Source organism: Canis aureus, chromosome 24, assembly GCF_053574225.1.
Source record: "Canis aureus isolate CA01 chromosome 24, VMU_Caureus_v.1.0, whole genome shotgun sequence".
Classification (NCBI taxonomy): Eukaryota; Metazoa; Chordata; class Mammalia; order Carnivora; family Canidae; genus Canis; species Canis aureus.
In genome coordinates, this window is record NC_135634.1 from 44,095,889 (window position 1) to 44,117,702 (window position 21,814).

At 39.0% G+C, this 21,814-nt stretch overlaps 1 protein-coding gene across 1 annotated transcript in view; it reads left to right on the forward strand.

Moving 5' to 3' along the window:
- Positions 1 to 714: 714 nt before the first annotated feature.
- The window catches only part of PSMD1 (proteasome 26S subunit, non-ATPase 1), a 93,682-nt gene continuing 72,582 nt past the window's right edge, over positions 715 to 21,814 (forward strand). The window contains exons 1-8 of the mRNA XM_077869195.1: positions 715 to 879; positions 5,980 to 6,023; positions 6,665 to 6,738; positions 6,928 to 7,097; positions 12,225 to 12,430; positions 14,746 to 14,889; positions 17,357 to 17,583; positions 21,702 to 21,762. Coding sequence (XP_077725321.1) covers positions 864 to 879; positions 5,980 to 6,023; positions 6,665 to 6,738; positions 6,928 to 7,097; positions 12,225 to 12,430; positions 14,746 to 14,889; positions 17,357 to 17,583; positions 21,702 to 21,762 — 942 coding nt within the window. The 5' untranslated portion in view covers positions 715 to 863. The remainder of the gene's footprint in view (positions 880 to 5,979; positions 6,024 to 6,664; positions 6,739 to 6,927; positions 7,098 to 12,224; positions 12,431 to 14,745; positions 14,890 to 17,356; positions 17,584 to 21,701; positions 21,763 to 21,814) is intronic.

Below are 21,814 nucleotides of genomic sequence, written 5' to 3' on the forward strand. Positions count from 1 at the left end.
TAAATCAGTGATTACTTAGCGATTCATTATGATAAAACATTTGAGGATTTCTTTTGAAAGTGTGTTCTGCTTTTTTAAAAACGTCGAAACTCATTTTTCTTTTCTTTTTTTTTTGTAAAGATTTTATTTATGTATTCAAGAAGAAACAGAGAGAGGCAGAGAGGGAAGCAGGCTCCATGCAGGGAGCCCAAAGCGGGACTCGATCCCGGGTCTCCAGGGTCACGCCCTGGGCCAAAGGCGGCCCTAAACCGCCGAACCACCCAGGGATCTCCCAAAACACACTTTTCTAACAAAATGCCCTTTGCATTGTTCCTACCCCCAAAAGTTTGGCTGGAGCTGGGAGAGGGAGGGGGATGAGGGCCGGGGAGGGCGGGGGCGTAACTACGGAGAGTCCGCCCAAGCAGCAGGTGGCGCTGCGAGCACCGCGAGCCCCTGCCCGCAACACCCTTGCTCTGAGCAATGGCGGGTGATAATGGGGTCCTCTCTCTGGGGGTGGCTATTCTGAAGCCCGATCGCAGGTGCCCAGCAGTGTTCGCGCCGCAGCGGGAGCGCTGAACCTCGAGGAGGGTAAGAGAAAACATGACGCTCTCCGCGCACCCCGCGGCGAGGGCCGGGGCGGCGGCGGCGCGGAAAACCGCAGGCCGCGGCGGGGAGAGTTGGCGCCGAGCGGCAGGCGGAGCGGCGGGCAGCCCCGCGGCGGGCGGGGTCCTGGGAGAGACGCGAGCCGGCGGCCTGAGGAGGCTACTGACTGAGCAGCGCACCGGGGAGCGGGAGGCGCGGCGGAGCCCACGGGCCGGGAGCTGACAGACACACGGCGCGGCCGGGACGGCGAGCGAGCGGGCGGGCTCGTGCGGGACGCAGCCATGATCACTTCAGCTGGTGAGTGCGCCCGCCGCCGGCGCCCAAAGGGAGGAGCCGCCACGCCGGCTTTTAGCTGAGTCAGGGCCGGTGACTGGGCACCTCCCGGCGGAGCGCCGGCCTGCGCGGCCCCTCGCTGCCCGCCGCGCACCCCCGGGCCCGGGGGCTGCCTGTGTGGGCCGGCCTCCCCGACGGCCCCGGCGGTCACCTCCGGCCGGGACAGGCCGCCCACCCGCAGCGCGTCCCACCCGCGGTCACACCCCCGCGCCCGCGCCCGCGCCCGAGGGGCTCCTGGGCCCTTTTCCGCCCCCGGGGGGTGGGGGGGCTCCCTCGATCCTGTCGCTTCCGAGTTTGGCGCCGTGGGATCGTGTGATCCCAGCGCTTCCCCGCAGGTGGTTGGGGGGGTGGGGGGGGGCGGCAGCCTCACTACTCTGTAGGCGCCCGGACCTAACCCCAGCTCCGTTCTCCTTGGGGTCCAGTCTGAAGCGCACTCGAGGCGGGGTGTTTCTCGGGGTGCTCCGCTAGTGTTCAGCTCGAGCGCCCAGACAGCCCCCCGGAGCCTGCTTGATACTGATAACCTGTCTGTGGATCGGAGACTAGGTACTCGGTAAAGACTTCTGCATTGAGGGAAGAATTCTTGGGCGTGCGGTGCAAGTTGCAACGCTTCACCGTTGCCTCTGTAGGCTCGGGTGATGGCCTTGAAATGCCAGGAGCTGTGAAGATAGGCCCCCACCCACCCACCACCCACCACCCACCACCCACCACCCACCGCAGAGTCATTTGCATATAGCTGTCCACAGCCTTGGTGGTTTGATTTTTTTTTTTCTTACCTGCTCTCTCTCTCTCTCTCTCACACACACACACACACACACACATCCTTTCCTCGTCCTGTGTTATCTAGGTTTGTCCACAAGTGTTTTGCTGTAAACAGGCTAGCGGTCAAACTGACCTGTTAAGGAAGAGCTCAAACCCATATATCTGTGGAGGATTGCTTGACCCTAGAAACCTAGAAGTTACCTTCAGAGATTTCCGAGAGCTGTCACCTGTACCTGGAATTAGACTTTTGTCCCCAAGCGATGCAAATGAAGTGAATTTTAGCTCAAAGAGGACAGAGTTTTTCCAGTCATTGCTCCCGAAAGGTAACGTTTCTTGCCACTTGTAAATGTAGGCGTCCTTCTGTTTCACATCCATCCAATGCCACGGCTGCTTCTTATCCCAAGCCATCTTTTATCTTTTGTCTGGGTTACTGTGACAGCCTTAAGATTTTGTTTTTCCACCGTTATCTTCATATAGTCCGTTCTTCTTGCTGTATGTAGGCAGAGTAATTTTTTTTTCAAACTTTAATCACAGGTCTTTTTTTTTTTTTGCTTAAAATCTCTGGTCATTTCCATTGTGTTTAGAATAAAATCCAGACTTTTAACCAAAGACTTAAATGATTTGATTTCTGCTTTGTCTACTACTCTCTTTTTCACTCACTACATCCTACTGCTCTTTCTGTTCCTGAGTATGTCAGGTTCTATCTTAACCTCAGGACCCTAGCACCTTCTGTTCCCTCTATCTAGAGTCTTTTTCCTCAAGTTTTCCCTTAGCTTCTCAATCTTTAGTCTCAGTTTGAATGTTAGTCTTTCCTGATCATTTTGTTAAAATACGCTGCCTACCTCTCTTCCCCTCAGCTGTCCAACTCATAGTTCTGTGATTACTTTGTTTACTTACCTCATTTACTATCTGGTACAATTTTGGGCAGCAAAACTTGTTAATTCTTAGAGCACTGCCAAACAGATAGATGGCAGATGTTCAAAAGTGTATTTTTTTTAAAGATTTTATTTATTTATTCATGACAGACAAAGAGAGGAAGAGACTGAGGCAGAGGGAGAAGCAGGCTCCATGCAGGGAGCCTGTTGTGGTACTGGATCCCAGGACTCCAGGATCACACCCTGGGTCGAAGGCAGGCACTGAACCATTGAGCCATCCATGGATTCCCCCCAAAAGTGTATTTTGAATGAAGAAATCAGTCAGCTAATCAAATCTATAAATTAATCCCTAGAGTATTTTAAGTAGAGGCTGAAAAAGCACTTGATGGGAATATAATAGAATTTAAACCTATTCCAGGTGACTAGTAATGATCTTTGAGGTCCTACTCTGAGACTCCGTGGTGATACAGTATATTGGTGGTGAGGCGTATTTGTTACTATCATTTGTTACATTTAGTGGATCACTTACCAGCCTTTGCTCAGAACCTTTTGTCACCTTGTTTCCACGTTCTTTCCGCTCACAGTGTCTTAGGATCTGTTCCAGGTGCTTAAAGACTAGCCTCATGGTTCTGGTATGGATTCATCAAGTTATTCATTCATTTTTTTCTCTAGTCACTAGCTAAGCAGTAAGAACAGTGGTGAATAAGAGATGAACACGTATTGTTAAATTTTTCAAAAGATTCAGCAGCAAAAGGGAGTGGAGAGATAGAGATAGGTGGTTACAGGAGAGAGGTATGAGATTGAGTGGTTTTTTTTTAACATAATATAGGCACATAAAGGGAAATTATGCTAAAAAGCCTTAAAGCAGTAATCTCCCACTCCTCTTTTCTCTTCCTCATCCCTGGAGACAGCCATTGTCTTTTTAAGATTTTATTTATTCATGAGAGAGACGAGAGAGAGAGAGAGAGAGAGAGAGAGAGGCAGAGACATAGGCAGAGGGAGAAGCAGGCTCCCTGCAAGGAGCCCAATGCGGGACTTGATCCCAGGACTCCAGGATTACACCTTGGGCCAAAGGCAGATGCTAAACCACCGAGCCACCCAGGCATCCCAAAACATTCATTTTCAACTTTTAAGCTGTTTCTTCTGGAACGTACTTCCATATTTATAAATAACATCCAAATATTGCTATAACCTGATTGAAGAAGTTTAGGTAATATCTGCTACTTTTTATCATGGCAGAAGAGATTTTTCTAGCATCCTAAACTTTTCACATTCCTTGTGTATCTCCCTCTCCCCCCATCTGAAGAGAAGTTCTGTTTTGTTTTTAAGATGGGAAGTAATTGTGTAGGAGTGTAGAGTATTTGATTTAATTGTGTTCCATGAACAAAGGCTGCATTTCTAAGCCAGGACAACAAATTAGTCATAAGGACAACAAATTAGTCATAAATAATACAAAACAGGAGGGTGTAAGAGATTCATCACCTCTTTTGAAGCAGTTCAAACACACCACTGATTGATGATAGGCAATGAGTAGCATTTTTAGTATGTTTATGAAGTGTTCTGCTGTTCATGATCTGTTCCACAGTTTTTTTAAAAGATTTTATTTATTTATTTATTTATTTATTTATTTATTTATTTATTTATTTATGACACACAGATAGAGAGAATGGCAGAGACACAGGCAGAGAGAGAAGCAGGCCCCATGCAGGGAGCCTGACGTGGGATTCGATCCCAGGACTCCAGGATCATGCCCTGGGTGGAAGACAGGGGCTAAACCGCTGAACTACCCAGGGATCCCAATCTGTTCCACATTTAAAGGATTCTTATCTATCAGCTATCCCACATCACTAGTTCATAATCCACCCCACTCCCCCATTACATTTTTAATTTGTCTTCTCTGTTCTTTCAGTTTAGCCTTTCTGTTCTGGACTTCTCATACCAAGCTAGAGTACCAAGAAGTTCTTTTTATCTGCTCTTATGCTTTTAGAATAGTAGTATGCCCTAGCCAGCACAATGGTTCGTTTTGTTGGCTAAGTGTTGTATCCTTTCCTGTATGGCTCTCTAAAGACTGCTGGAACTACTTGGCAAACCTATACTTATCAATCAAAATGGCTACATCTCCTAAGTAAACTTATCTTGACACTTTTTAATCAACTCATAGTTTCAGTTCAGTGTTCCAGAATGATTTTAAGATCCATATGGAAAACATCCGAGAGACAGTTTAGTTTTGTGTGTTTTGTTTCTTTGAGATCTAAGGACAGTAATTCCCCATATGTTTTCTAATAATCCCTTTGACATATGACTATATTTCAAGGTATATTCTTTTGGAGAGGATAGTTTACTTTCCAGTGTTAATGCTAACACCTCAAGGTCATGTGGAGAACGCTGTACTTGGGTCATTTGAAGTCAGAACAAGTAAGATTGCTCATCATTTAACATACCTTCTCGGTTACTTGTGATACAAAGGAGGTGCCTTAATAGAGGCATCTTGAAGTAATTGGTATATTTTACTCTGTTGAGTTGATGACTTCACCTTTTTCTGTAAATAATTTCATAACTGTTGATTTATTTCGTGTGAATAAATTTATTCTAAAGTTGTCTGTGAAGGTTTCCCATTTTGGTCAGTTTGGCCAGAGATTTGCTCAAACTGTATTATCAGTATTACATGGAAAACTCATGGCCCTATAACTGGACCCTATCCCCACAATTTCTGATATAGTATAGATCTAGGAGAGGGCCAAGAATTTCCCTTTTTTAAGATTTTATTTATTTATTCATGAAAATACACAGAAGAAAGAGAGGGGGCAGAGATACAAGTAGAGGGAGAAGCAGGCTCCATGCAGGGAGCCCGACAAGGGACTCGATCCTGGGTTTCCAGGATCACGCCCTGGGCTGAAGGCAGCGCTAAACTGCTGAGCCACCTGGGCTGCCCAAGAATTTCCATTTTTAGTAAGTTCCGAGGTAATGCTAATCCTGTGTGTTCAAGGACTATACTTTGAAAACCAGTGAACTTGGCAAATGTAATTTTTGTGGTGTCATGGTGATTCGATAACATAATTCTTAAACTTCAAAATAGAAACAGTTACAGTTATAAAGAAAAATAATCATTCTTCTAGTGAAGTCACTCCTCAGTCACTCCTCAAAAACTACTTTTCTAATTGTGATATTTCTTTTTTAAAGATTTTATCTATTTATGCATGAGAAACACACACAGAGAGAGGCAGAGACAAAGGCAGAGGGAGAAGCAGGCTTCCATGCAGTGAGCCCGACGTGGGACTTGATCCCAGGTCTCCAGGATCACACCCTAGGCTGAAGGTGGTGCTAAACCGCTGAGCCACCTGGGCTGCCCTAATTGTGATATTTTTTAACTAAGTAATAGCTTCTATCTTAGCATATACTTCATAATCATGATATACTTTTTGTCTTATAGCTGGAATAATTTCTCTTCTGGATGAGGAAGAACCACAGCTTAAGGTATGAGTTGAAGAAAAATTAACTAGGGTTAATATGAACACTGGAAACTCTGAATTTAATGATATTTGTATATTTTCCATCATTTAAAAACACCATCTTAAACAGTCTATACCCATTCAAATCTAGCCCCAAAGGACGATATTTTGGCAGTAGCAATTGGTTTTCCCTAGAGTTTAACAAGGTTAAGGTAAAAAATTCTCAGTATGGCACCAGAACACTCCCCACCCACCCTTGTTTCTTTATCAGAGGAAAGCACAAAAAATTGTTCTTCTGTGTCACATATTTTTAAATTATTTTTATTTGACTAAACTTTGGAACATACTTAAAGTGGCTCTACAAACCTGAATTCATTTATATCCAGACTCATAATCAATTTTGTATATACAGAGAAGAAAGATGTTCGTTATATGGAATAACCTATGTCTAGTCTGATGTTTTATGATTGAAAACGGAAAGGAAATGTATAAACCCAAGAGAAAACAGAAGTCAGTAAATTTTTGTTATTTTTCATAGGTTAAACGTTTTAGTAAATATAACTGAAAAATTGGCCATTGATTTGCCAGAAGGTTTTTTTTCTTTTTTTGGTAAAAAATTGTAATGGTAAGTCTCTCAATGTTGAATTTTATTTTTATCTTCTACAGGAATTTGCACTACATAAATTGAATGCAGTTGTCAATGACTTCTGGGCAGAAATTTCTGAGTCTGTAGATAAAATGTAAGAAATTATTTTATTTCTATAAATTGGATTAAAGTAGATCAACTAATTTTCTGAGAAAAAAAAATTGTGGATGTGGGTCATATGGCTTATTAATTCGTTTAGGATTTTGCCGCTACTAAATATGTTTAGATGGGATTTTTAAGGAGAACCAGTTTGAGCTAGACTTACACTTCTGATTTCTTTCAGAGAAGTTTTGTATGAAGATGAAGGTTTCCGGAGTCGGCAGTTTGCAGCCTTAGTGGCATCTAAAGTATTTTATCACCTTGGAGCTTTTGAGGAGTCTCTGAATTATGCACTTGGAGCTGGTGACCTCTTCAATGTCAATGATAACTCTGAATACGTGGAGACTATTATAGGTAATTATTTTCCATCCTGGTAAAGCTTTATCTTGTCAGCTTCTTTCTTGCTGTGGTGCATATAAAATTTTTGTTTTGAATTACTACTTGCTGTTGCCAAATTTAATTTAATTATTTTTTATTTTTATTTTCTAAGATTTTATTTATTTATTTATTCATTAGAGACAGAGAGAGAGAGAGAAAGGCACAGGCACAGGCAGAGGAAGAAGCAGGCTCTATGCAAGTAGCCCAACGTGGAACTCGATCCCGGGTCTCCAGGATCATGCTCTGGGCTGAAGATGGCGCTAAACCACTGAGCCACCCGGGCTGCCCGCCAAATTTAATTTTAATTGGAAGTTCATAATCCTATAATATTATGCAAGCCGAGTTTTTAGATCTGCCTTCCAATTTTGTGATTTATTATTTTTTGACATAATGAACAGTAACATTAATAATAGTAATAATGAAGAAACTTACCTCACAAAACATTTTATGGAAGAATCTAAGAAATTATTCAGAAAAGGTCTAATCAACCTAAAGATAGTTATCTTAGATTATAGTTATTGCTACTCCAATGAGCATTCTGTTATATGAAAAAGTTAGATTATTATGAGTAACTAAATGACAGCTGTTTATAGAGTTATTTTTTTTCCTTTTTTTTTAAATAGAAGTATATATAGAGTTATTTCTAATACCAGAAACCATTATTGACTGTCTTCATTCTGCTAGGCACTTTGCTACTCATTTTTCATGGCATGGTTTATTCCACAGCTGCCCTGTGAGGAAGGCCATATCCATTTTACAAATGAAAAAACTTGAGTTTTGAGATGATAGAGACACATGGCTATTAAGTAGGCTTACTTCAAAATCCATATTATTTCTACTAGCAACCATCATTTTTTTTCATTTGTTTCTTTATTTTAGAAGTGGGGGTAGTATACTGGCAAGACTTTGGGCTCTTTATCTTGTAAATTAAACTATAACTAAGGTTTTGTTCAGCGATTTATAGCTTTTTTTTTTTAAGATTTTATTTATTTATTCATTCATGAGAAACAGAGAGAGAGAGAGAGAGAAAGGTAGAGACAGAGGCAGAGGGAGAAGCAGGCTCCATACACGGAACCCAATGTGGGACTTGATCCTGGGTCTCCAGGATCATGCCCTGGACTGAAGGAGGTGCTAAACTGCTGGGCCACCCAGGCTGCCCAGCAATTTGTAGCTTTAAAAAAATTTTTGAAAACTCCTGATCTAATAGATGAAAGAATAGACTGCATACCCTTCAGACAGTTCTATAGGAATATCAAGCTTTCAATCATAGTTACAGAGAGCACAAGGGTATATTCTTTCAGTAGTGTAGTATATTTTTTTGAATAGCTGATTTTTTTATTTTTTTTTTAAAGATTTTATTTATTCATGAGAGAGACACACACAGAGAGAGAGGCAGAGACACAGGCAAAGGGAGAAGCAGGCTCCATGCAGGGAGCCCGATATGGGACTCGATCCCAGGTGTGCAGGATCACGCCCTGGGCTGAAGGCGGCGCCAAACTGCTGAGCCACCAGGGCTGCCCTGATTTTTTTTTTTTTTTTTTTAAGATTTTATTTTTTTTTTAATTTTTTTAATTTTTTTTATGATAGTCACACACAGAGAGAGAGAGGCAGAGACATAGGGAGAGGGAGAAGCAGGCTCCATGCACCAGAAGCCTGACGTGGGATTCGATCCCGGGTCTCCAGGATTGCGCTCTGGGCCAAAGGCAGGCGCCAAACCGCTGCGCCACCCAGGGATCCCTAAGATTTTATTTATTTGACATAGAGAGAGAGGACAAGCAGGGGGAGTAGCAGACTGAGAAGGAGAAAAAAGCAAGCGCTGCGCTGAGCAGGGAGCCCAATGTGGCGGGCCTCTGTTCTCAAAACCTGGGGTTATGATTCTAGAAACCTGGGGTCATGACCCTAGCTGAAGGCAGCTGCTTAATTGGCTGAGCCATCCAAGCGCCCCTGAATTGCTGATTCAAAAGAGGTCTGGCTTATTCACCTGAACCCTTAAAAGGAGAAATTTGGCCTTCTCTTTCAGAAATTGGGAAGTGCTGCACAAGCTGCTTCAAAGGATACTTTCAAATGTCTGTGACGTTCTAACTAGAATTCTGCATTTATGATTTTAAAGTTTTTGCTGTTGCAAGTAACTTAATCCTGTTGGGAGGGGGGTCATTGAATTGGAATTTTCATCTATAATTCTATGGAAAGAACAAGTGGTTTTAAAGAATAGACCATAACATTTGAAACATGGAGCGCTTTCTCTATTGAGTTAGAAATGGGGAGTTAAAAACACATAGCCTCTCTTCTTTTATTTCAAGGATTTTTTTTTTTTTAACGAATACTGATAATTTTTTCAACAATGATGTGCAAGTGCTTGCATTGCTACTATTTTACAAAACATGTTTTAAACAGAACTGTTGGTCTGTAAGTGGCTATGAGGTGGTAGATGCCTTCCCTCTCTAAATGCTGTCCTCTTAGCTTGTAGAAGGCAATTGTTGATAAATCAACCAATCCTCTTTGCTTTTTTCTTTGTATGAAAGTGGGGGAACTTCTAGGGTTTTTTGTTTTTAAGATTTTTATTTATTTATTCATGAGAGACACAGAGAGACAGAGACACAAGCAGAGGGAGAAGCAGGCTCCCTGCAGGGAGCCTGGTATGGGACGCCAGGGTCATGCCCTGAGCCAAAGGCAGATGCTCAACCACTGAGCCACCCAGGTGTCCCTGGGGATTTCTAGTTTTTTAGGCACTGTTAAAATGGATCATTTTGAGGGTGCTTGGGTTGTGTAGTCCGTTGAGTATCTGACTCTTAGTTTCAACTGAAGGTCATGGGATGAAGCCACATGTTGGGCTCTGTGCTCAGCACAGAGTCTGCTTGAGATATACTCTTCCCCTCTATGCACACATGCTTTCTCTCAAATAAAAAAAAAAAAAGGAATGGATTGTTTTTTGTTTGTTTTGTTTATTGTATTTTTAAGATTTTATTTTTTTATTCATGAGAGACACAGAGAGGCAGAGACATGGCAGAGGGAGAAGCAGGCTCCATGCAGGGAGCCCAATGTGGGACTCGATCCCAGGACTCCGGGATCATGCCCGGAGCCAAAGGCAGATGCTCATCTGCTGAACCACCCAGGCATCCCAAGAATGGATTGTTTTGAACATCAGTGAAATTTGTGAGGGGATACACAAAATAGAATTTGGGAAGAACTTCCTAGGATCTTATTGAATATTATACATCCAGAAAATTCAAAACTAGTAAATTTTCTTGCTGTTATAAGAAGACTTTAGATGGGAATGAGACTAGATTCTGGGATATAGTTGTGATATAAACCTGGTAAGTAAAAGCGTGAATCTTATTTGAAACCTTAGAGGTATATTTTTCCCCTTCAGTTATAATTTAAGGAAAATCCCCCAGTTGTTCAATTCTGTTACTTTCTGATAAGATAGGTGTAATGTTTCATCACTTAACTATATTTGGTTCAAAAAACTCATATTAGGAACTGGTAAAGATTTTCTGCAACCAGAATTGTTTTAAGGTCTGCTTTTTGAGTGCGATTTTATTCTTATTAACTGTAAGTAAATGTGCATGGTTCTGCCTGGATGGACCCTGTATGTGATATATTCCAAATTACTAAAGGACTGCTTCTCCCAATATAGATCCATTTAACTTGAGCCATCTAGTGGGCCAGTAATTCTTTTTTTTTTTTTTTTTTTAAGATTTTATTTATTTATTCATGAGAGACAGAGAGAGAGAGAGACAGAGAGAGAGGCAAAGCATAGACAGAGGGAGAGCAGGCTCCATGCAGGGAGCCTGATGTGGGACTCCATCCCAGGACTCCAGGATCACACCCTGAGCGGAAAGCAAACACTTAACTGCTGCGCCACCCAAGCATCCCTGGGCCAGTAATTCTTTATGCTAATTCAAATCATTTGTTTCTCAGGGCTATAGTTTGCAGCTAATTAATCTTGCCCTTGTACCCTTTCTTCTTTTTGAAAGGGAGAATGACAAGTCAATGAGTTATAGAGAATATAACTATTGTATGTCATTCACTTGGGTATTTACTCATCTTCCTTATGAAGGTGGAAGAAGACTTAGGAAAATTCCTTTTATTGGTTATTCCTAATAAATTTAAAATGTGGTTGTAAAGTAGTGTGAGTTGTAAACAAATATTTCTCATCAAGTATGCTATTGGTACCTTTCAGTATGTTGCCCTATTCTCTCCATCCACCCAAATCATTGTGTAATGTGAAAGCCAAATTGTGCCTATGTATACCACTGGATTTTAACACTGGCAGTGAGGTGGGGGTGGGGGGCTGAGACTGGGGATTGTGTAGGTTTCACCCACCTTACTTTGGAACAGCATGTCAACAGATATGACAAATGCTGGAAAGGTTTTTGGAAATCTTTGGAATTGTCTTTAGAACCTGTGGTACATTTCAGATCTCACTATTATTTTACAAAGATGATTAGACATGGTCTTTACTGTCAATGAGCTAATAGTTTCACTAATTTGAAGAAGTCTAATTTATTGCTCTGTGATAATTGTTATAAGTGGTCTTTTTAAATATCCTCAGTAATAGCAAATTTTTGTTTGTTTTTAAAGATTTTATTTATTTATTCATGAGAGACAGAGAGAGAGAGAGAGAGAGAGACAGAGACAGGCAGAGGGAGAAGCAGGCTTCATGCAGGGAACTCAACCTGGGACTCCATCCCAGGTCTCCAGGATCAGGCCCTGGGCTGAAGGTGGCGCTAAACCACTGAGCCACCCAGGCTACCCCCAAATACTTGTTTTTGAAAGTGAAACAGTAGCTATTTGTAGCCAACTCTGATAAGCAATACAGTCAAGTTGAGTAATATGATTTTGGTCAAAGTATCATAGCAAGATAGAAATGTTTTGAATAATGTCAGCTTCATTAGAATTAGTATATAAGCCTCCCAGTGTAACTGTTATGAAGGGAACAATATTAGTTTGAAAGTATAACTTCTAGAATTTAAAAAGCCTGAAATTTGTTTATTACTCTATAGTTTTCCCAGAAGTTATGATTACAGAATGTGGGCATTTGTCTTTTCTAGTAGTTTAGTCCTGTTTACAAGGTGATTCATTGTTTTATTTTCTTTATAGCAAAATGCATTGACCACTACACCAAACAATGTGTGGAAAATGCAGATTTGCCAGAAGGAGAAAAAAAACCAATTGACCAGAGATTGGAAGGCATTGTAAATAAAATGTTCCAGCGATGTCTAGATGATCACAAGTATAAGCAGGCCATTGGTATTGCTCTAGAGACACGAAGACTGGATGTCTTTGAGAAGACTATACTGGAGTCGGTAGGTAGATAATGTGATTTTAAAGATTGTTATTGATGGGGAATCAGCAAAGCAAGTTATTTAAAAACCATGGATAATGAAAAGAAAATCTAATTTAGAAATAATAAGGTGCTCTTTTGCCAGATGTTTTATTTTTACATTTACATATGAACTGTGGCTGTGTTTTTTGGTCATCAAATACCTGCTTTTATCTTACCACATTCATTCCTTTAAATCTTGCACGGGGAAGATGTTTTAAATATCCTGCCCCCTCCTTTTTTTCCAAGATTTTATTTATTTATTCATGAGAGACACAGAGAGAGAGAGAGGCAGAGACACAGGCAGAGGGAGAAGCAGGCTCCCTGCAGGGAGACTGATGTGGGACTCCATCCCAGATCCTAGAATCAGTACCTGAGCTGAAGACAGACGCTCAACCGCAGAGCCATCCAGGCATCCCTCTCCTGCCCTTTTTAAGAATACTGTACTGATTATTTTAATGCATTTATTATGGCTAAACCTACAGACTTGCTTCTTGGTTTGAGGATGTTTTGCAATAATTATGACAGTGGTAGTAATTCTGTGTAAGAAAGTGGTCAGGAAGGTGCAAGACTGAGTTAAATGGACATTAATCTTCATGCCCACTTTGCCTGCCTTACCACCTGTCTTCGTGAGCTGGCTCTCTGTACTCCAGCCTCACCTCAGTTCCTACATGTACCCTGCCCCATTCCTCTTACCAGAAATAATGTCTGTGCTGAAAATATTCTTTTCTTTACCTCCTTTATTCCTGTTCAAGATTGAGAGTTCACTTTAACAGTCACTTGCTTACAGATCCATTGATTCCCAGCACCCATACTGTCCACTACCCCCTACTGCAAAGATTAGGTCCAATTCTCTTGTTAATTTCCGAGAGCCTTGTGTTTTTTTTTCTTATAGAGTCTACCACTATAGTAACTAATTAGTGGTAGGTAACATTTGTGTTTAGCAGCAGTGATAAGAGTTAAATGAGTAAATGAATGAGCGACCTAATATGATAGAATTGGATCTTGTTCTATTCTGTTTTATTTTGGGGCAATTTTTCCTTGTCTTCATGTTATAGAATTAAAATATTTATTTTCATTCACTCAACAAATGTTTTTTGAATGTTTGCTGTATGTCAGACACTGTTCTAGGCATTGGAATAGTGGCAAATGAGACCAACAACAAAGTTCCTGCCCAGATGGAGCAATCCATTGGGGGAATAGGTAATTGAGCAAATAAAAATATAAAGTAAAGGGGTGACAAATGTTCAAAAAAAGAACAGAGTAAAAAATGCCTCTTACTTTGCATCCTAGGGCATGTATATGCATATGACTTAAGTTTTATGAAACAGTACCTACTTTTGCTACTTGTGATAACTCTGATATTTTAAAATTGTATTTCACCAAAAATGTGGGTCCCATTAAGTTGATTTCATTATACAGTGATGGGTCACAACTTGCTTTTTGAGAAGTACTCCCATAGCTCTTCAATATGCTTGTATGTTGAAGGATTTTATAAGTTGGTATCTCAGATGTTGAATATGCTTTGGAGAACTATAAGATATACATAGACTAAAAATTTCCTCAAGGATAAGATATACATAGACTAAAAATTTCCTCAAGGAGAGCACCAGCTCTCTGCAACAGCACTCAAAACTTGAATCACTCAGAGCTGGAGAATAGCTCTATCGTACTGTGTTCCTGGCTATCAAGTGTAGACAAAGCAGTAAGACTTGGGGACTAACAAGATTGGGGGCAGAAGGATAAAGGACTTCAGTAGACATACTTGAAAAACATAGCCATTTGGTGTATGGACAGTTGTATATATCTTTTTTTAATAATTAACAGCATCACTCTTATAGTATTCTGTGTTCACATAGTGAGAATTCAGGGTGATCACTAAATATTGTTTTCAACCCATTTTTTATGAAAAGAGGAAATAGGTCATTTTAAGATTTTTATCTAAAATGTTTATTTTTAAGTTCTGTTTTTCAAGTAGGAGATAAAGCTTTGGCTGCTTAAAATAACTAAAGAACATAGATTAAAGTAATTTGATTTGTTTTTTTTTTTAAGATTTTATTCATTTATTCATGAGAGACCCAGAGAAAGAGAGAGGCAGAGACACAGGCAGAGGGAGAAGCAGGCTCCCTGCAGGGAGCCCTATTTGGGACTTGATCCTGGGACTCCAGGATCATGCCCTGGGCCAAAGGCAGGCGCTAAACCGCTGAGCCACCCAGGGATCCATCCCCCCATTTGATTTCTAAATAAAATAATGCTTCAGTAACCAGATAATGATGTGTCTTGAAATTTCTCTTTCAGAATGATGTCCCAGGAATGCTAGCTTATAGCCTCAAGCTCTGCATGTCTTTAATGCAGAATAAACAGTTTCGGAATAAGGTACTAAGGGTTCTAGTTAAAATCTACATGAACTTGGAGAAACCCGATTTCATCAATGTTTGTCAGGTACTTATGTTATGTTATGTTATGTTATGTTATGTTATGTTATGTTACCTTAACTTACATCACACTACTTTATGCTGCACTGCTGGGCTGCGCCTCACTACTTTACGTTACGTTAAGTTACTCTCATGCTTTCATATGTGTATCTCAGTTGATTTTCACAACAGCCCTGTGAAGATTAAGGTGTACACTTATATTTTTTAGTGGTAAGAAGCAATCTTACAAAGCTAAAAACCTGTTCTGTTATAATGCATCCTGTGTATTCTTTTTATATTTGGAAAGTATTCCAAATATTTAAGGAAATTTTGGAAACTAGGTCAAAAAAAGTAAAAGGTAGAAGAAGAGATAAAAACAGTACTTATGCTATGTCATTCTAAAATGAATTTCAGGTGTAAAAATGATCCTTGGCTTTAATACCCAGACACAGCCAAAACATTTGGGTATATTTTATCTCTTTCCATGTATGAATTTGCTTGTACATTTTTAAAACTTAAGATCATCCAGAAAATGAAAAGTGTATCTTTCCCTTTCCCTAGGCCTTTTCTCAAAGATAATGCTTACATTTTTTTCCCCCATTTATTAGCACATCTTTTTTTTTTTTTTTTTTTTTTTTTATTTATTTATGATAGTCACAGAGAGAGAGAGAGAGAGAAGAAGAGAGAGAGAGAGACAGGCAGAGGGAGAAGCAGGCTCCATGCAACGGGAGCCTGACGTGGGATTCGATCCCGGGTCTCCAGGATCGTGCCCTGGGCCAAAGGCAGGCGCTAAACCGCTGCGCCACCCAGGGATCCCTATTAGCACATCTTTAATGGCTGCATTGTATTTTGTTGACTGGAAGTGCATGAGTTTTCTTTTTAACAATATCATACTATATGAAATTTTGTATTCTGCTTAGAGCATAGCACTTTGTCATGGGTTTTGTTACTTTATCACTATAATGTGTTCTCATATATTTTCATCCTGTATACATTTTTAAAATTTAGAGTAATGCATCTTTTTTATATGCTTTTGAAGCAAGTTTGAAACATAGAAAAGCCTGGAAGAAAAATCATATCACTGAAAACCAACATTTTAGTGTATTTCTTGTCAGTTTTCTCTATATAGCTTTTTGGAGTTTTGTTTGCTTTTAGTTTTTAATAGTTTTTTGTTTTTTATTTTTTATTTTATTTTTTTAAATTTATTTATGATAGTCACACACAGAGAGAGAGGGAGAGAGGCAGAGACATAGGCAGAGGGAGAAGCAGGCTCCATGCACCGGGAGCCCGATGTGGGGATTCGATCCCGGGTCTCCAGGATCGCGCCCTGGGCCAAAGGCAGGCACTAAACCGCTGCGCCACCCAGGGATCCCAATAGTTTTTTAAAATATAAGTGTTTTAAAACTTATATGAAATCAGTAGTCCTCTGCTCACCTGTGTATTTCAGTTTTATTCCTCAGAGGCAGGTTTTGTTTTGTTTTGTTTTGTTTTTTTTAAGCTGTTTTATTCCTTGTTCCTTCAAAATTTTTTAACACTTTTACATTTTTAAAATACATTTTTTTGAACAAGTAATAGTACAGTTGCATGATTCAAAATTTAAAAAGAACCAAAGGGAATACAGTGAAGTCTTTCCACTCCTTCCTTTGACTCCTAAGTTCCTTTCTCTGATGGCAAACAGTATCAATTATATGTATCCTTCCAGTTTTAACATTTTTCCATGTTCTAAGTTTTCACAGACTATTGTTTCAACTATTTCTTGACTGTGTGATAATCATTTAGTGGATGCACTTTGCCTTAACCATTCTCTTGTTATTGATCATTTATTTTGTTTCCATTATTTCCTATTCTTAATTTGTAATAACTTTGATTAATGTGTTCATTTTGAAATTAACTGTTTGCTGCTTTGAGGAAACAAAATTTAATTTGAATTCTTAAAAAATAAAAATCCTAAACTTACTGGATAGTTTTGTTGAAATATGACGGATTATAAGAATAATAAGAGAAATACTTCAAAATGGTTATTTTAGTGCCTTTTATTCTGGCCTAGCATGATACAATGTGTGTTAAATGAATGACTCCTATAATATACGGTTAAGCAGAAAATTCAAATTAAGGAGCACTTGATAATAAAATACAGGTAAGATTTGAAGAAGCCAAGATTCATTCACCTACTAATTATCAAGTACTGCTAATTGCCAGGCACAATATTAGGAGCTATGAATATAAACTGTTGCTTTTCTTATGGAAAGAAGATGCCATTTTAGGAAAACTGCCTAGTGCCAGGATCAGAAATGGAATGCTAGAGCTGGAATTCAAATTTAAAATTAATCAGTTTTTTTTTTTTTTAAGAAAGAAATGGAGTATTAGAATATCTTATCTCCAGTTTGCCTGTACTTATATTTTAAGGTTTTCTGTATTATTAATTGTCATTGTCTAAATATTTTATTGGCAAAGTTTTCAATTATTATGTAATTGTCCCTTTATCTGCATTTCAGTGCTTAATTTTCTTAGATGACCCTCAGGCTGTGAGTGATATCTTAGAAAAACTGGTAAAGGAAGACAACCTCCTGATGGCTTATCAGATTTGTTTTGATTTGTATGAAAGTGCTAGCCAGCAGTTTTTGTCATCTGTAATCCAGAATCTTCGAACTGTTGGCACCCCTATTGCTTCTGTGCCTGGATCCACCAATACGGGTACTGTTCCAGGATCAGAGAAAGACAGGTATAAGTATCTTTTTCTGCATCAGAGCTAATTGAACAATCTTTATTTCATTTTGCAAATAGTTGGAATATTCATAGACTGCATAGTCTATGAAGAATTTCAAAATTAGCTTTCATAGATTGTAAAGTCTTACTAAGGCTATTGCTCTGTTTTGCACTCTGTTGGGTACATTAAAGACCAAAGAAAGGGACCCTTCTAGAAAGAAATGGAAGTGATTGATAGGGCCAATTGCGTATTGCTAGCTAAGCAAGTAAATAAAATTTCAGGTGGGTAGAGCACCTTGGTTGTTCAGTTGGTTGAGTATCCGACTCTTGATTTCAGCTCAGGTCTTGATATTATAATCATGAGTTCAAGCCCGTGTTGGGCTCCATACCCAGCATGGGGCCTACTTAAAAAAAAACTTCAGATTGGTTAAGTGTGCTAGAATTTAGATATTTGGAAAGTAAGAAACATTTCCGGCTTTTTGTGCTTTTATTAAAACTAAATATGTATTTATCTTAGGCCCATACAGTATTAGATTTTATTTTTTTGTAATTTCTTATGTATTTAGACCATTTATTAAAAATATTTAAATGTGTCTTTGCAATGGAGCGCCTGGGTGGCTCAGTTGGCTAAGCGTCCAAATCTTGATTTCTGCTCAGGTAATAATCTTGGTTGTGAAATCAAGCCCTGTGTTGGGCTCCTGCTCGGTGTGGAGCCTGCTTAAGATTCTCTCTGTCTTCAGATTTCACTGGCCTTCTAACTTGCCCTCAAAACACCAGAAATAGTCCTGCCTCAGTAAGGTTTTCTTGAATTTTAGTTTTTATTTTTTATTTAATTAAATTTTTTTTTTTTAATTTTAGTTTTTAGTATTTGTTTTCTTCCCTTATTTTTCTTTTTGGGGACCTATTGTTAAATGTAAGTTGGATTTTCTTTTCCTAGTCTTCTATATTTCTCACTTCCTTTTGAATTCTTTTCAGCTCTTCATTTCTTTTAATTGAATAATATTTTAGATATTATAAAATGCACATATCCTGATGCTACAGTTGAAGGAGTTCTGACAATATAAACACCCATATAACCATCACCTCTGTTATCATCCCAGAAATTTTTCCTGTGCCCTTTGAGGTCAACCCATTCCCCCTGAAGCAAACACTGGTTTGCTTTCTGTCAGCATAGGTAGTTTTGCCAGTTCTGAAGTTCATAAAACTGGGTCAGATAGCATGTCTTTTGTTTCTGCTGCTTTCACTCAACACATTTGTGATGTGTATCTGTTTTTTGGATGAATCAGTAACTGATTCCTTTTCAGTGTTGAGCAACATTTCATTGTATATACCAGGTTTGTTTATTCATTCTTACATTGATGGACATTTGGATTGTTTCAGAACATGACTATTAGGAACATTCCTGTATAAGTCTTTTTGTGGACAAATGTTTTCTTTTGGGTAAATATGTAGGATTAGAATAGCTGGGTCACAAGGTATATATTTAACTTGGTAAGAATCTGCCAAACTATATTCATCATGGTTGCCCATTTTACCCTCCCAGCAACAATGTATTAGCATTCCATTTGTTTGTTTGCCAACAGTAGATGTTATCTCTTTAATATTACTCATTCAAGTGGTAAAAAGTGATGTTTTGCTGTAATTTTAATACAAGTAATTTGTCAGATATATTGTTATGAATATATTCCTCTAGTCTTTGGCTTATCTTTTCATTTTATTGGTATTTTTTGATGAACAGAAGTTTTTATTTTTGATAATCCAATTTTCCATTTTGTTATCCCAATCTAAGAAATTCTTTGCCAACTTCATAATTGTAAAGATATTCTGCTACACTTTTTTCTGTAAGCTATATAGTTTTAGTTTTGTGTTTAGGTCTGTGGTAGAACTCAGCTTAACCCTTCATATGTGGTGTGAGGTAGGAGTAGAGTTTGTTTAGATGCATGGATGTCTAGCAGTTTCATTACCATTTGTTTATTATTTTTAAAAGATTTTATTTATTTATTCATGAGAGACACAGAGAGAGAGAGAGAGAGAGACACAGGCAAAAGGAGAGAAGCAGGCTTCGTGCAGGGAGCCCCATGTGGGACTGGACCCCAGGACTTGGGAGCACGCCCTGAGCCAAAGGCAGCCGCTCAACCGCTGAGCCACCTAGGCATCCCATTACCATTTGTTTAAAAGACTGCTTTCCCTTTTGAATTTCTTTGGAGCTTTTGACATGCGATAATGTTGATAGATTTCTCTATTCTTTTCCATTTATCTATTCATCTTTCCTTATACCAGTACCACAGTATCTTTATTACTAAAGCTTAAGTTAGTGGAAGTCCTGTAGTTACAATCTCCCTTTTTTCTCCCTCTCACTGCCAAGTTTTGGGTCTCTTCCATTTCTTACAACTCTGGGGTATTCTCATTGTAATTGTATTGAATCTCTTCAATTTGGGGCAAATTAAAATCCTCTAACTATTGATTTTATAATCCATAAGCATACTATTGTTCTTCATTTATTTAGATTTCTTTTTTTTTTTTTAAGATTTTATTTATTCATGAGAGAGAGAGAGAGAGAGAGAGAGGCAGAGACACAGGCAGATGGAGAGGCAGGCTCCATGCTGGGAGCCCAACATGGGACTTGGTCCTGGGTCTCCAGGATCACACCCTAGGCTGAAGGCAGTGCTAAACTGCTGAGCCACCCGGGCTGCCCTATTTAGATTTTCTTTAATATTTCTCAGCAGCATTCTGTAGATTTTAGTTCAGAGATTTTATACATTTTTTTCTTAAATTCATTCTTAAGTATGTTTTTTTGATGCTATTGCTAAGTGGTATGTTAAATTTCAATTTCTAAAAATCACTTATTAGGTCTAGTAAATTTTTTTATAGATCTTTTTATAGAATTTTCTACATAGAAAATGTCATCTGAATGGAAACAGTTTTACTTCTTCCTTTATAATTTTCATACCTTTTTCCCCCTCTTGTTTTTCTGCATTGGCTAGGATTTTCAGTGTTATTGGGCAGACCTAAGAGTGAACATCCTTCATTGCTGATCTTAGGGGAGTAGCATTTGGTTTATTTGTTAATTTAAATTTTTTCTTTCTTACTTTCTCCTTTATTTGTGTTGTGTTTATTTGCTTTTATGTACTATCTCAGTTAATGTTCTGAAATTATTTTTCTTCATTTCTAATTTTCCCCTAGTTTTATTTCATTTCTGAGTTTTCTAATTCTGATATGTTTTATTCTTTTATATTCTGTATAATTTTCTTTTCTTTTTTTTTTTTTTTTACTTCTTTTGAAATAAATTTTTTTTAAGAGAGCAGGGTGGGGGGATAGGGGGGTTGTGAGGGAGGGGCAGAGGGAGAGGGAGAAAGAATCCTAAGCAGGCTCCATGCTCAGTGCAGAACCCAGGGCAGGCTTGATCTCACAACACTGAGATCATGACCTGAGCTGAAACCACAAGCTTAACAGATTGAGGCGCTCCAACGCCCCATAATTTTTCTTTTCTAATACTGTATGGGATTTTACTTTGCTCCTTGTCTATAGCTTATGTTTACTGAAAGTTGTTTTCCTGACTTTTTGCAAGAAGGCTATTATGTTACGGAGTTTTAAACAAAATGGTGTCTTATGATCTGAGATTGCCTAACTGTTTACATTCTCACTTTTATTTGGGCTTCCTTTTTCCTTTGTTTCTGCCATGTTAATTTGTATTCTGTGCCCAGCATTTTCTTCTCAGTAGAGTGCTTTGACCTAGAAGGAAGCATTGACTGGTTGGTTTTAAGAGCTGTTGGGGTCCCAACTGCTTCACTTAAACTAGCATTTTGTAGCTGCTGATGGTGTATTTCTACCTGTTTTGGGAGTTTGAGGGATGCTTTGTCATCTGGTTTTGTTGTATTTGTTGTCCATCCTAACCTGGTTAGTTGCTTTGTGTGTTTTTATGAATTTATTTGGAAGAAATTAAATCCCTGGGCTTTCTCCATCTTATAGAATCTTGTGTTTCTTAAGGGAAATACTTAAGTAATTAAATATTTTTTCCTTGCAAAATACTTAATTTGAACATGATTCACACCTTCAATTTGGTAACAAGTTACCTATACATACTATTTAGAAAAGATTTATCAGATTAATAATTGTTGGTTCTCTTCATTTTAGTGAGTCAATGGAAACAGAAGAAAAGACAGGTAGCGTACTTGTAGGAAAGACACCAGAAGTGGTAAGTATGTTTTTTGAAGTTGAGGTTACCATTTAACATATATTCCCACAGT